General features: G+C 52.4%; 1 protein-coding gene and 2 long non-coding RNA genes across 4 annotated transcripts; 2 read left to right on the forward strand and 1 right to left on the reverse strand.

Annotated features, from left to right (window-relative positions):
• Window positions 1–999: 999 nt before the first annotated feature.
• Window positions 1,000–9,071, reverse strand: LOC140625668 (uncharacterized). The gene is made up of 2 exons (XR_012025003.1): window positions 8,284–9,071; window positions 1,000–4,651 (listed from the first exon to the last, which is right to left on the reverse strand). It is a non-coding gene; the product is annotated as an uncharacterized lncRNA (long non-coding RNA).
• Window positions 3,657–8,789, forward strand: LOC140625667 (uncharacterized). The gene is made up of 3 exons (XR_012025001.1): window positions 3,657–4,211; window positions 4,986–5,068; window positions 8,315–8,789. It is a non-coding gene; the product is annotated as an uncharacterized lncRNA (long non-coding RNA).
• On the forward strand, window positions 8,824–13,001 carry LOC140625663 (tubulin alpha-4A chain). Of its 2 annotated transcripts, none has more exons than XM_072813129.1 (4): window positions 8,824–9,046; window positions 11,039–11,261; window positions 11,558–11,706; window positions 11,957–13,001. In XM_072813129.1, the coding sequence occupies exons 2-4, from the start codon at window positions 11,081–11,083 to the stop codon at window positions 12,926–12,928; spliced, it is 1,302 nt and encodes a 433-aa protein (XP_072669230.1). In that variant the 5' UTR covers window positions 8,824–9,046; window positions 11,039–11,080; the 3' UTR covers window positions 12,929–13,001. The 2 variants fall into 2 exon arrangements, with proteins under 2 accessions (XP_072669230.1, XP_072669229.1); XM_072813128.1 differs by lacking the exon at window positions 8,824–9,046 and adding an exon at window positions 9,105–9,265.
• The last annotated feature ends 1,313 nt before the right edge of the window (window positions 13,002–14,314 follow it).

Here is a 14,314-nt window from a genome sequence, read left to right on the forward strand (position 1 = left end):
AGGGTTGGTGAGGACTGGAAGTGGAATGGGGGTGGTGCCAGGAAGAGTGCACTGAACCAGAAATAACGAGTCCTAGGGCAAGAGATCAAGCCCCAGGGTCTTCTGGGTGGAAGCTCAGAACATTATAGGCCATAGGGAACTAGAGCTCAGGCTCAGTGCCAGCTCTGGTATTTTACGTCTTTTCCCACCTCAGTTTTCTCATCTGTAGAATGGGGAGAGGAAATATGGTGAGGATGAAACAAGATAAACTTCTGTAAGTGCTTAGTCTAGAATTGCTGTTGTTCTCCACAGGGAAAGCAAGATGAGGAGCAGGGGTTCAGGGCTACTCCTCGGGGTCTCTCCCTATGCCAAGCAAGTGGCTGCCAGCCTCGCTTGGCCTTATTTTCCCACAGGAGTCTCCCTATGGCCTTACGCAAACTTGTGAAATACAAGTGTTAATCTCTCACGTTTGTACCCCACTTTGTGGCTCTTAAGGTGACTACACCCCTTACCTCCTTTGAGTCCCTCAACAGCTTTGTGAGGTAGGCAAGGTGGGGCCTCCATTCCCCCTGAGGAAGAAAAGGAAATGGAAGCCTCTTGCGTCTTGCCCAAGGTCACATGGGGGCTCATTAGTGGTGGAATTAAAATTCATCTGGGACTCAGGCTCCATGCTTCTCTTTCCACAAGGCAGAGCTCTGACTGTTCCTCACCCTCTTCCCGTGTCTTTATCTCCTTCCTTTCCATCTTAAATTCCTTGGTGGGTCATGATCATTCTCTTGCTTCCCTCCAGCTTTAGCATCCTCATCGACTAAACCACAACCCTGGTTCATCGTCACCAACTCTGTCTGTACTGACCCAGCTAAACAGTAGCTACAGAAAAACCCAGAACCAGGCTGGCTGATCTGACTTCAAATATATGACCGCTAACCTCAAATGGACGCTAATGCTGCCTGGAAACCACACTACGTCTCTCCAGTCATTCTCCAATTAACAACCATGACCAGGAATAGGAATGCCAGATTTAGCAAATAAAGGAATTTTATTTAGCAACCCTATCCATGAAGCAGTTGCTAATATGGAATTTCAGTCATTGTGGCAAATGGTGGGGAAGCTATTTTGAAGTGGGGGCTTTTTCAGAGCCCTTCTCAACACAGGATGCCAGGGAGTGACCTAGAATATCAAGATGGTTAACTCTGGTTTTGGCTGTGGACTACAGTCATTGTTCTCCTAGCTGGAATTAAGAGGCCAAGATCCCCAGAGAGAAGAAACAGCAAACCAACACTTCAAAGGTACGTAAGCCCAGCCTACACTTGGTTGATCCACAAAGCCATAGACTTCAGGAATTGTTTAACAGATGGAAGGATTTGGGACCCAGAGAGCCCAGTGGCCCCCCAAAACCTCTTGTCTAGCACTTCAACTTCCCTACTGGCCTTCAAAGTTCGGTATCTGAAGAGACAACATAAACATCACCAATTCTGGAAAGGAAAACTATCTTTAAGGTAGGCCGGGGGAGGATCTTATGTACGATCAAGTAAAGAGACTGAGATTTTTAAAGCATATTAATATATCTCAGTTATAAAATGAGAGGAAATCCTTAATTTCTTCAACAAATATTTATCGGGTATGTCCTATATGCCATGTACTGTTCCAGGTGCCGAGAATACAGTGGTGGACAAAAGGTTTGTGCTTATAAGGAGCATGCATTTTCATGGGGAAGACGGATAATGAATAAACAAACTAGGCAATTTCAGTTAGAAATAAACACATGAAGAAAATAAACCAGCATAATGATGCAGAAAGAGATAAGGAGGGCTACTATTGCCATCTAAGAAGCTGATGTCTGAAGAAAGGAAGGAAGGAAGCAAACAAGCAAGCTAGCTGATGTTTTAGCTGAAACCAAATGCCAAGGAGTCAACTATAACAAGATGTGGATCGTAGTGCTCCAGATCAAGAGAATAGTGGGGACAATGGAGAATAGTGAGGACAAATGAAGCCAATGGTGTGTTCAAGGAGGGTGGGGGAGAGCTCTACAAGATGAGAACACAGAGGTAAAGGAGTCTGGGAAGAATGGCTTCCATCACTGGGGCAATGGGAAGTTTAAGCAAGCATCATTGCCTACTTTGTGTTTTAGACAGATTATTGCAGCTGTTGTGTAGAGGATGCATTATAAGGTTAATCAGGTCCAGGGGTTCAAAAATAGAAGCAGGAAACCAGTTAGGAGGCTACTTCGGGCATCCAGAAATGAGGGACGGTGGCTTGGACTGGGGTAGGGATTGTGGGAAGTAGCTGGGTTCAAAGTAAAGTTATAGGACATGCTAACGTGGGGTGTGCAAATCTACCCAACAGCCTTACCTGCCCCCTGACTCTTTTTTTTTTATAATATTTTTTTTTATTTATTTATGACAGTCACACACAGAGAGAGAGAGAGGCAGAGACACAGGCAGAGGGAGAAGCAGGCTCCATGCACCGGGAGCCCGATGTGGGATTCGATCCTGGGTCTCCAGGATCGCGCCCTAGGCCAAAGGCAGGCGCCAAACCGCTGCGCCACCCAGGGATCCCTGCCCCCTGACTCTATTTCATTTTTGCTGGCTGAAACTCAGGGTCCTGGGTTCGTATAATTATTTACCCTCCCACTTGCTCAAGGAAGATGGTCTTTCCCCAGCCCTAGGTGTGAGTATAAATTAGTCTAAACCATTCATGGTAATTCCATTCGCTCCTTCCAATGACTGGTTGAGGCAAGGCACTAGTGACACACACGAGAAGTCTGCAAGGGTGCTTGAAGGCAAGGTTTTTCTCCCTGGTAAAAAGATTATGGGAGGAGATCCCCCTTCCCAGCCTTAGTAAATGAGGACATGACACTTGGAGCTGCTGAAGCCATCTGGTGATCATAAGGAAAGACATCACCAGCCCACTGAGGATGTCAGAACAGATAGCTGGAAATGCTGGAGTTGTTGGTAACATCACTGAATCAACCCTGGAAACTGCCCTCCACTCAGATTTCTTGTAGGATAATAAATATCCTCATTGTTTAAGCCTCTGTTAGGCTTTCCATTACTTGCAGCCAAGAAATTTCTAACTAAAAAAGAGAGGGAGGAGAAAGGGAAAGAGGAATGTAGGATGAATCTAGGGTTTTAACTTAAGCACATGGGTAGAAGACTTGAAAGCCTTAGGACAGAAGCATTTTGGGCAGGGAGCAGGACGAGGGTAGGACATTGGGAGTTATACTTTGAATGTGTTATGTTTGAGATGCCTAACAGACTTTCAAGTGGTAATGTCAGAAAGTAAAATAAGCATGTGAGTCTGAAATTCAAAGAAGTCCAAAAGGACATATAAATTTGAGCAAATATATAAATTATTAGCATATAGGTGATATTTCTTCCTGTTCTTTTTCTATGGTTTGAGAATGTATACACTCTAGTTCTATCCCTTTTTGAATAACCCTAAAATGTCACAGTAACTTTTTATTAAGGACATTTAAAATATACCCAGGGACACCTGCGTGGCTCAGTGGTTGAGCGTCTGCCTTTGGCTCAGGTCATGATCCCAGTGTCCATGATCAGGTCTTGATCCCATGATCGAGTTCTACATTGGGCTCCCCACAGGGAGCCTGCTTCTCCTTCTGCCTGTGTCTCTGTCTCTCTCTGTGTCTCTCATGAATAAATAAATAAAATCTTTCAAAAAAATAAAAATACACCCAAAAATAGAGATAATGTAACAAAACCCCATATACTTATCACTTACCTTCAATTGTTCCTTCAGGGAGAAAAACAAATGAAAAAAAGAGAGGCCCTGGGAAACACTCATTAGCGGTAAGCCATCAAAAACCACCAAGAAGGAATGGCCAGGACCAAGAGGGGGATGTGTCACTGAAGCCAAGAAGAAAGTGTTTCAAGGAGGCAGGAAGAATCAGCTATCTCTACATTGGTGAGAAGCTGAGAAAGATGTAGAAACGTGACCTTTGGCTTTGGCCGGTTGGAAGTCACTAGAGATTTTGGCAAGAACATCTCAGTAGAGCATATGAACCAAGCCTGCATGAACAGTGAAGAGAAGAGAAGACATGAAGATATCCCTTTGGAACGATTGTGCTGTAAGGAGGAGGACAGGTGATAGATGCTCCATCCAGTCTAAAGAAATGGAAGGATATGTACTAAGGCCCTGCTCCACCTTGCCCAGATGGAATCAGTGGAGACCTTTTTAACTTTGAGGACCTTGCTGCAGCGCTCCAAGATGAGGTGAGACTCTGGGAAGGGGTTAGAAAAGAGGGAGATAACAAAGGGCAAGGGGAAGAGGGAGAGAGATCCAAAGAGAGAGTGGTCTGCTGGACACTCCTGTGGAGTAGACACACTAAGCGGTGATTCAATTGGAAAAATGAGGAAGTGCCTGGCATCATCTTCTAGATGATGTCCATGTATGTGAATGTCTAAGTTTTCAATCTGGTAATATGGATTGTTAGTGTACACCCACCCAGACATTGTGACCTTAATTCAAGAGATGCATTCATACTCACAATCGTGTGCACATGTACATGAGTGCACACCCACACACACATAGAGTCAGTCAGAATCTGTCTCCCACTAACATGCCTTGGACGTTTCTCCCTGCACCCCTGTCTTCTCCATCTTGCTTGCCCGAAGTCCTGCTCCAGGTGGGGTGGGTGGTTATAAACTCCTTGCTACAGGGGGCCAGAGTAATGTAAATATGTTACAATTGAGTATATGATGGTAAATGGTAGATGGAGTGATTTGGAGCAGCTTGCTGTCCATCCTAAGAAGGGAGCCATCACCCAGCTCTATCTGTTGCGCACTGGTTTCCTACTGCTGTTGTAACAAATTGCTACAAACTTAGTAGCCTAAAACCACACAATGTTATTATCTTACAGTTCTGGAGATCAAAAGTCCAAAATAGGCCTTATGGGGAATGCAATACTGTGATTCATAAGAAAAATATTTATTTGGTTATTCAGATGACTAAAATATATTCCTCGTATATATTTGGTCTTTGTCTAGGATTCCTGGCTCACAGCTGCTAAAACCCTTGGAATTCCATAAGGGTTGAGAATGATGAAGATATGTTTTGTTATGTTAATGAGGTAACTTTTGGAAATCACCCTAAGGTTGGGGGCTGGTTGCCAGTGGAGCCAACCAAATGTTAGAGGGTTGGAATCTTCAGTCCCCTCCAACTCCAGAGAGGGGAGAGGGGCAGGAGACGGAGCGCAAACATGGTCAATGGTCAACCATGCCTATGTAATGAAGCCCTCATAGAAACCCAAAAAGATGGAGTTTGTGGAATTTCCAGTTTGGTGAACATGTGCAAATACTGGGAGAGTGGGATGCCCAGAAAGGGCCTACAAACTCCTTGTCCCTTCTCCATACCTTGCTCTCTGCATCTCTTCCATCTGGCCATTCCTGATTTATATCCTTTTTTTTTTTTTTTTTTATTCCTGAGAGACAGAGACAGAGACACAGGCAGAGGGAGAAGCAGGCTCCATGCAGGGAGCCTGATGTGGAACTCAATCCTGGGACTCTAGGATCATGCCCTAAGCCGAAGGCAGACGCATAACTGCTGAGCCACTCGGGCGTCCCTATATCTTTTTATAATAAACCAATGATACAGTAAGTGAAATGTCTCTCCAAGTTCTGTCAGCCACTCTAGAAAATTAATTAAACCCAGGAGGAGATCATGGGAACCTCTAATTTATAGCCAGTTATCAGGGGACCAGGTAACAGCAAGGGTGCTGGAGAGGCAGTCGTATAGGACTATACCCTCAACCTATGGAATCTGATGCTATCTCTGGGTAGGTAGAGGCAGAATTGAGTTGAATTCTTAAGACACCCTGCTTGTGCCTGAACAATGTTCCGTGGTGTATGGGGAAGCCATCCCTACCCCACCACCCACTGGAATTAATACCAGAACCTATTTAGGTACAAATAATCTAGAGATTCTAGGAGAATCTATCCCTTGCCTTTTCCATCTTCCAGAGGCTGCCCATATTCCTTGACTCTGGCTTCCTTCTATCTTGAAAGCCAATAATCGCATCACTTTGACCTCTGTTTCTGACCTCTCCTTCCCTGACTCTGACGCTCTTGTCTCCCTCTTCCATTTATAAGGACCTTTGTGATTATATTGGGCCCACCAGAAAATGTAGACCTCAAGGTCTCTACCTTAATCATATCTGCAGTCTCCTGGCATGTAAGGTAACAGTCACAGATTCCAGGTATTAAAATGCGGACTATAACTCTGCCTATCACAGTTGCTAAATGGGACTGCAGGTCTCATATAGCCAGATCTCCCAATTTGCTTCAAGGCAAGCTAGAAATCTGGATTGTTATATGACTATGCAGAAAGAGTTAACGCAGCAGGTTGAGACTTCTCCTTAGAAAGGTCTGCTTGTAAGACAAGCCCTTGTCTTGGCTCTTAAAGTGTTCCAGGCTGGTTTGTTGTGCCTAGACTGTGTGTATAAAGAATATGGTTTATGCTGTGGGGCACCCGGGTGGCTCAGTCAGTTAAGTGTCCAACTCTTGATTTCGGCTCAGGTCATGATCTCAGGGTTGTGAGACTGAGCCCCAAGCCAGGCTCTGTGGTGCTCAGCACAGAGCCTGCTTGGTATTCTTTCCCTCTGTCCCTCCCCAAATGTTCTCTCTCTTAAATAAATAAATAAATAAATAAATAAATAAATAAATAAATAAATAAATAAATCTTAAAAAAATATATGGTTTATGCTCAACAGCTGCTTTTCTCCTAGACTCTGGAATTTGGGTATGTGCAAGGCAGAGGTGTCTATGTGACCAGCCTTCACTATAAACCTTGGGTGCTGAGTCTCTAATGGGCTTCCTTGGGCAGAAACACTTGCAGGGAAATGTTGCCCCATTTTCATTTTGGAGGCAGAGTGTGCTGTGAGTCCCCCCGGAAGGGAGAGTGCATAGATTCCTTCAGATTCTGCTTGTGTCTTTTCCCCTTATGATCCAGCTGTGTAGCCTTCCTACCTCTGTAATAAACCCTAGCTGGGGGGTACAACTTTATGCTGAGTCCTTCTAGTAAATCTCCTGACATGGGGGTCAGGTTGGGGATGCTCTAACACAAAGGTAGTCCCTGATTTTTCTTTCTACAGGCTATAGGGATTAACACTGTGAGGGTCAAACAAAACAATTCTGAGAGGGAACCTGGCCTCCAGGCTGCCAATTTGCAATTTCTGGCTTCTTAGAGTTCTACCCTAATTTTACTCTCATCTCTGAACTGAAACAATTCTTCTGACACACATTTGCCAAATGCTTACCATGTGCTAAGCACTATGCTAGGATCTAGGGACACAAAGATGAATAAGACACAATCCTTACCTGGAATGAGTTTGCAATTTATAAGACGGACGTGCACACAAAAACTGCAGTGTGGTGTGCTAGCGCACTGAAGTAAAAGAATAAGATGCTCTGAGAATCCAGAGAGCCACTTACACAGCACTTTTGCCGTGTCTGTGCACATCCCTAAATTCATCTAGTCCTCGCAATGTGAAGTTATCCCTGTTTCACAAAGGAAGGACCTGAATCTGAAGGTCAAAGGAGTTTGGGGTTTTACCTGAGAGCTCAGGTCTCTTGCCAGACTCATTCTGCTGGGGTAAGGGTGTCTTACCCCATGAGGGTAAAGGAGGTCCTGGGAAGGTCTGTAAGAGACTGTATGTGCTGGAATCACCAAGGGTCCTTCTCTGTAGAGATCATGACCCCATTTCCCAAAGCAGCCTCACAATAAAATATGCCCTTGCCACTTTCCATTTTTATAAATGAGTCTTGTTCTCCCAACCATGTGGCAAGTCTACCGAGAAGAGAGACCTTGGCATATTGCACTGTATTCCTTCCCATGTCTTGCCTAAGTAAGGTGTCAATTAGCTACTCTGTTGATAGGAAGTTGCCATTGCTAGTTATTACAGCCTCCTCGGTTGTCATGCCAGACAGCTCTGGCCCTAGGAAACCTAGGTTCTCCGTGGTAGGAGAGGCAGGTGAATCTTTTCCAAGTGACTAGCCTGGGAGACAGGTTTCTTCAGGGCACGTTGATGGGCACACGGGGCACTTCCTAATGATTTCCCCAGCGAAGGGAGACAGAAAATGTAAGGCATGCAAGGGGAAAGCAGATGGAAAAGCCCGTCCTTGCAGGAAGTGGAAATGAAACATTGAAGGAATAACTGCCATAGAGGCCTCCACCTGAGCCCTAAGAGTCAAGACGCGGGGGGTGGGGGGGGTGGGGGGGGGTGGGGGTGGGGAAGGGTGGGGGGGTGGTGAGAAGGAGAATATGGGAAAGTCAAACCAGCTATGATACCAGAATCTCCACTTTCTTTTTTCCTCTTCAGAGTCAACACGCGTTTGGATACCTCCCGGCAACGCTTTCAGTGTGGAATCATTATCTCCTTTTCACCGATGAATATGCCAAGGACTCAAGGAGGTTAGGTCGCCCGTCCAAGGTCGCAGGGCAGTCGGGATGCGAATCCCGGTCCTGAGGGCTCGGTCCAGAGCTCCGGCGGCTCTGGCAGCGGGGCAGCGGGCCGGTGGCGGTGGCGAGGGCTCGCTGATAGTGACGGCGCTGATGACGGGGCCAGTGACCCGCGGGCCGGCGGCGAGGCGCGCCAGATGCCTGGGGTCGGCCCTCGCGGACAGGCTGCGGGGCTCGGCGCCCTAGGGCACTCTGAGGGATCGGCACCCTGGGGCTCAGGCTGTGCAGCTCCTGGTCCGCGGCCGCCCACAGGCATTGGCGAAGGCCAGCCGTCCCGGCCGAGGACCAGCAGGCCGCGGGCCGCGGCAGGGGGCTCTCCGGGGCCTGGCCGGAGCCTCCAGGGAGGCAAGGCGGGGAGGAGGGCACGGGCGAAGGCCAGCTGCAGCCACTTCGCAAGGTCAGCCTCTGCAGCACCTGGCCTAAGTCAGAACACCTGGGCCGCGGGCGCCCCCATGACTCAGGTGAGGGCGAGAGGCGCCCCGGCACGGCGCCCTGCGTCCCCGCGGTGGAGATCCGGAGCCCAGAGCACCGGCTCAAGACCCGGAGCGAAGGGCTAAGGCCCGGGTCGCTGCCCCCAGCCCAAGTCAGACAGGTGAGAGACCGGGACCCGGCAGGGGGAGGGGCCCCGCCCGGCCCCACCCTCGGGGCCGCCCACCCGGGGCGGGGCCTCCGGGCCGCTCAGCCCCTAGCGGGCGAGCCGCGCGGGCCCCGCCCCCCGCCTATAAGAGCGGTGCGGCACTGCAGCTCCGCAGTTCTCACCGAGACCCGTCGCCCGGACTCTACGTGAGACCCACCGCCCGGACGCACCATGGTGAGTGCGGCCCCGCGGGACCGCGCCCCCTGCCTGGCTGCCCCGCGCCTCCCGGGCCTCGCCCCCGGGACGCCGCGCGCCCCCGCCCGACGCTGCGGGTCTCGAGGAGGTGCGAGGGGTGGTGCGTTCCCCGCCCCCACTCCCTCCGGGTGACTTGGGCCGGGCCGCGCGGTCCACTTCTGGAGGCCGGGGAAGGGAGGTGGGGCGGAGCGGGACTCCTCGCCCGCAGAGAGGAGTCCTGCTGGCAGTCGCCTCCCGCTCCTCCAAGCATTTGTGCCCTGAGCCTCCTGAGGGGAGTCGCGGTCCCGCGCCCCGTCCTTCCTGCGGGCGGGGGAGACCCGCTGGGCGGCCCTCCGCCCCTAGCTTGCCCGACCCCGACCACCACCCCCGCTCCCAGGACCTGACCGAGCACGTGCTTAGCGCTGGAAGGTGGTAGGGGGTCACATTACTTGGTCCAGCATCCCCTTTTCCTCCGACTGTGCGTGCATCCCTCCTACCCACTCCCCCCCCACCGGTGACTCAGCACCCCGCTTCTGAGCCGGGAGGGGTGGCGGGAATGGGGTTCGGCCTCGTGAGGCGAGCCGGCCCCTCTCCAGCCCGGCCGAGTGAACGGACGGGCAGAGACAGCTGGCGCGGAGCGGAGCGCGGGCCCAGGCCAGGTTGGGGGGAGGGGTACGAGGTGTGTGGGGGGTGGTATTTATAGCCCGGGAACGGGGGCCGAAAGCCAATCTTCGCTTTCCGCTGGGATGTAACTGGAAAGAATCTAGAAGGGGGGCGAATGCAGGGCCCGGGGGCAGGGTGGCCCCTGCGCAGGGGCCAGGCGGGTTACCTCTGGGGCCCCACCGCAGGTTCCGCTTCCTTTTCTGGGTGTTTGGAAACCGTCACCCCGCCATTTCGGTAGGGAGGCTGCGCGGGCCCTGCGCCGCACTACTTTGGCTGTTTAGGGGTTAATTTCCGACTGGCAGGGATGAGCCTGAGGCAGCCAGTGCCCCAGTGCCCACCACAACCCTATTGCCCGCCTGCCATCTGCACTCTGCTATTTCCGCGAGGGCTGCACGATGGAAGAAGGTGGTGAAGACACCCCAGAGTGCGTGGGTGGAGGTGGGGAGAGGAGCCAGCTGGGATCGATCCCCAGAGCCAGATGGCATTTAGAGGTGGGGGAGAGGGCATCCTGGTGGCCAGTGTGGTCGGCTGATGCCAGACTGGAAGGCTGAGACGTCTCTGCAGCTCACAGGAAAGAAAGGGGGAGAGGGTTATACGAAATTCTAGTTGTTTACCCTCAAAGAATTAAGTTGGGGGGCTTTTAGCTATAAACTCATGCCTCTGGGAAACCTGAACCTTCTCAGGCTGGGGAAGGTGGCTTCGGGAGCAGAGAGCTGCAAACAGCTGAGAAGTCGCTTGTCCTTGTCTGTTACTGCAGTGTCTGCCTGTCTTTCATATGCACTTGCCCTCTCTGTCCTCCCTGAGTGTCTCGTGAGTGTGGCAGGGTCATGTGGAGCCACAGCTCTTACTTGACAAGGTCGCCACAGAGAAATGGGCTAAGGGATTGGTTTGCTCTACTGGGTGCCTGGAGTGGTTAAGTCCTACGGAAGGGCGGGGGGAGGGGAGCCTGGGCAGGCTGCCAGCCTCTCTCGACCTCTGCCCAGCCCCAGGCCTCCACTTTTGCTAACCGAATCATCCTAGCTGGTTAGGGGAGAGGGTGGAAGAGAGGCTCCTGAGAGGAGAACTGCAGAGGTGGGGCTTACGCCGTGTCCCCTTCTCTTTATCCTTCAGCGCGAATGCATCTCAGTCCACGTGGGGCAGGCAGGTGTCCAGATGGGCAATGCCTGCTGGGAGCTCTACTGTCTGGAACATGGGATCCAGCCTGATGGGCAGATGCCCAGTGACAAGACCATCGGTGGAGGGGACGACTCCTTTACCACCTTCTTTTGTGAAACCGGCGCTGGAAAGCATGTGCCCCGGGCAGTGTTTGTGGATCTGGAGCCCACTGTGATTGGTGAGATGAAGATGGGGTGGAATTGAGGGGAGCAGAGAACGACTCTAAGCTTCTCTCTGGAGAGATGGCAGCCAGACCGGGCTCTCCTGGCCCTGCAAACGCTTTGCCCTGTTTGAAGCCGAAGAAGGGAGGCTCACCCGCAGGCTGGTCTGGGTTTCTCACACGCTGCTATCACAGGCTGGCAGACGATGAGCTCTTCCCCACATCTGACCGCAGCTGCCTCAGTGGGGGAGGGAGATCCCTGCTGAGCACGGCCTCATGGTTTGTGCCCTCATGACATGTTTGTGCCCTTCCAGATGAGATCCGAAATGGCCCCTACCGGCAGCTCTTCCACCCAGAGCAGCTCATCACTGGGAAGGAGGATGCTGCTAACAACTACGCCCGTGGTCACTATACCATTGGCAAGGAGATCATTGACCCGGTATTGGACCGGATCCGCAAGCTGGTGAGAACTTGGGATGGAAGGGAGGGAGTTTCTGAGATGATGTTCATGGTCAGGAACATTGTTTTTTCCCCCCCAGGATCCACTTTAGGGGGTCATCTCTAATTTTGTGTGTTGTAGAGCATGCTGCTGCTATGAGATGCTTACTAGTCCCTGCCCTGACGCCTGAAAGATTTTAGGCTTTTGGGGAGCCAGAAGGTAGGGTTCCTCAGGCCCCTCGCCTACACTGTTCTTTCTCTTTTCTGCCTTTCAGTCTGACCAGTGCACAGGACTTCAGGGCTTCCTGGTATTCCACAGCTTCGGAGGGGGCACCGGCTCGGGCTTCACCTCACTCCTGATGGAGCGGCTCTCGGTTGACTACGGCAAGAAGTCCAAGCTGGAGTTCTCCATCTACCCCGCCCCCCAAGTGTCCACAGCCGTGGTGGAGCCCTACAACTCCATCCTGACCACCCACACCACCCTGGAGCACTCGGACTGTGCCTTCATGGTGGACAACGAGGCCATCTACGACATCTGCCGCCGCAACCTGGACATCGAGCGCCCCACCTACACCAACCTCAACCGGCTCATCAGCCAAATCGTCTCCTCCATCACGGCTTCCCTGCGCTTCGACGGGGCCCTCAACGTGGACCTGACGGAGTTCCAGACCAACCTGGTGCCCTACCCTCGCATCCACTTCCCGCTGGCCACGTACGCGCCGGTCATCTCCGCAGAGAAGGCCTACCACGAGCAGCTGTCGGTGGCGGAGATCACCAACGCCTGCTTCGAGCCCGCCAACCAGATGGTGAAGTGCGATCCCCGCCACGGCAAGTACATGGCCTGCTGCCTGCTGTACCGGGGCGACGTGGTGCCCAAGGACGTCAACGCCGCCATCGCCGCCATCAAGACCAAGCGCAGTATTCAGTTTGTGGACTGGTGCCCCACGGGCTTCAAGGTGGGGATCAACTACCAGCCACCCACCGTGGTGCCCGGGGGCGACCTGGCCAAGGTGCAGCGCGCCGTGTGCATGCTGAGCAACACGACCGCCATCGCCGAGGCCTGGGCCCGCCTGGATCACAAGTTCGACCTGATGTATGCCAAGAGGGCCTTTGTGCACTGGTACGTGGGCGAGGGCATGGAGGAGGGGGAGTTCTCTGAGGCCCGGGAGGATATGGCTGCCCTGGAGAAGGATTACGAGGAGGTGGGCATCGACTCCTATGAGGACGAGGATGAGGGAGAAGAATAGAACAGCTGCCTGGAGCCCACGCACTATGTTTATTGCAAAATCCTTTCGAAATAAATAGTCTCCTTGCACGGTTTCTTGTCCCCTCTGTGAGTGCTTGAGCTTGTGCTGCTGCCGCCCGCTGCTTCTGCTGCTGCCCTCATTCTTTGCTGCCCATGACCCTTTTCCCTTCCACGGCTGAAGGTGAGACCTGCCAAGGGGTCCTTGCCAGGCCCAGAAACGTGGCCCCAGGGACCTTGATGTAAGACCCCAGGGGCGCCCAGGATGGTAGAGAGAGGAAATGAGGACTGACTCCCGGACCTGGCTGGCCAGCCACAAGCTGTTGAAAGATGCAAGTTTTCACTTCCTTTCCAAGTGGGAGTCTAAGTCCAGCACAGTTTCTGTATTTGAGTTAGATTGCTAGCCCGTTTCTTCCTGCTGCTGCTGCATTCACCGACTCTGGAAGCTTGGCCCGGGCACCTCTGTGCGTGATGAGGGCTTGGGAGCGGGGCTGGGCAGGCCCACAATTCCTGGGCATGGAGCCTAGTCATGAGCTTGGGGGATGGGAGGGGACGAGGGCAATCTCCTCAAGTTGTTTGTGTCGCCGCACCTCTGAGCAGCTTCCCACAGCTGTCTCTCTCGCTGCATTGCTGGGGCCTAGGGCTGTGCCATTAAAAGTCAGGTCGTCTCCCCTCTGTTTGTTCTTTATTTCTGGCCTCAGCCTCTATGCTAGCCTGGGGAGCCTCCCGCCGGGCCCTGGGGAAGATTCCAGCATTGCTAATAGGCACCCCAGGACCCATATCGACGTCAGCACGTGGGGGTGCACACTGCTGGGGTGGGGGCAGTCGGGGAGGAAGCTTCAATCTCAGGAGCAGGTGATGCCAGCCCTGCCCCTGCGTTCCCCTCCCTGGTGATTCAGGGACGCAGTGCCCTTCCCTAGGGAACAGGTTTCAAGCCCGGCAAAGGCAGGGCCCCTGTTTACTCAGCAGAGTAGGGCAGGAAGTGGCAGCTGGATACTGCTGCACCACACTGGCCTCATTAATCATTAACCGTGTGTGAGCTAGAACCCTCTGGGACAGACTGGGCCAAATGGCTGCCACCTCCACTCCCCTTGCCCCCAGGCCGAGGCTGGGAGAGACCTGTTAAGTTGCTGTCAGGAAGCTTCCTCAGGTGTCTCCACCCAGAAGCCCTAGCCTGGCAAACCGGCTGGGCTGCTTTGACTCAGCTACCCACTCCTGGGAATGAAGGGAAGAACAAATTCAATGTGCTTCTAGGGGGCCCTGGTCCTACTTCTTAGCAGAGAAGCCAGCTCGATCCAGAAGAGCTTTAAGTTTTTGACTAAGACAAGCTAGGACAACTGACTCCTCCCAGCTAGTCAGATCTAAGGTAGGGACACCTGCCTCCTTAGGC

This window comes from Canis lupus, chromosome 36 (genome assembly GCF_048164855.1).
Source record: "Canis lupus baileyi chromosome 36, mCanLup2.hap1, whole genome shotgun sequence".
Taxonomy (NCBI): domain Eukaryota; kingdom Metazoa; phylum Chordata; class Mammalia; order Carnivora; family Canidae; genus Canis; species Canis lupus.

Excerpts from the sequence above, each read along its gene's own strand:
- LOC140625663 (XM_072813128.1), top strand. Across the intron at positions 11,262-11,557 it reads TCTGGAGCCCACTGTGATTG|ATGAGATCCGAAATGGCCCC; the intron begins GTGAGATGAAGA and ends GTGCCCTTCCAG. Across the intron at positions 11,707-11,956 it reads TGGACCGGATCCGCAAGCTG|TCTGACCAGTGCACAGGACT; the intron begins GTGAGAACTTGG and ends TCTGCCTTTCAG.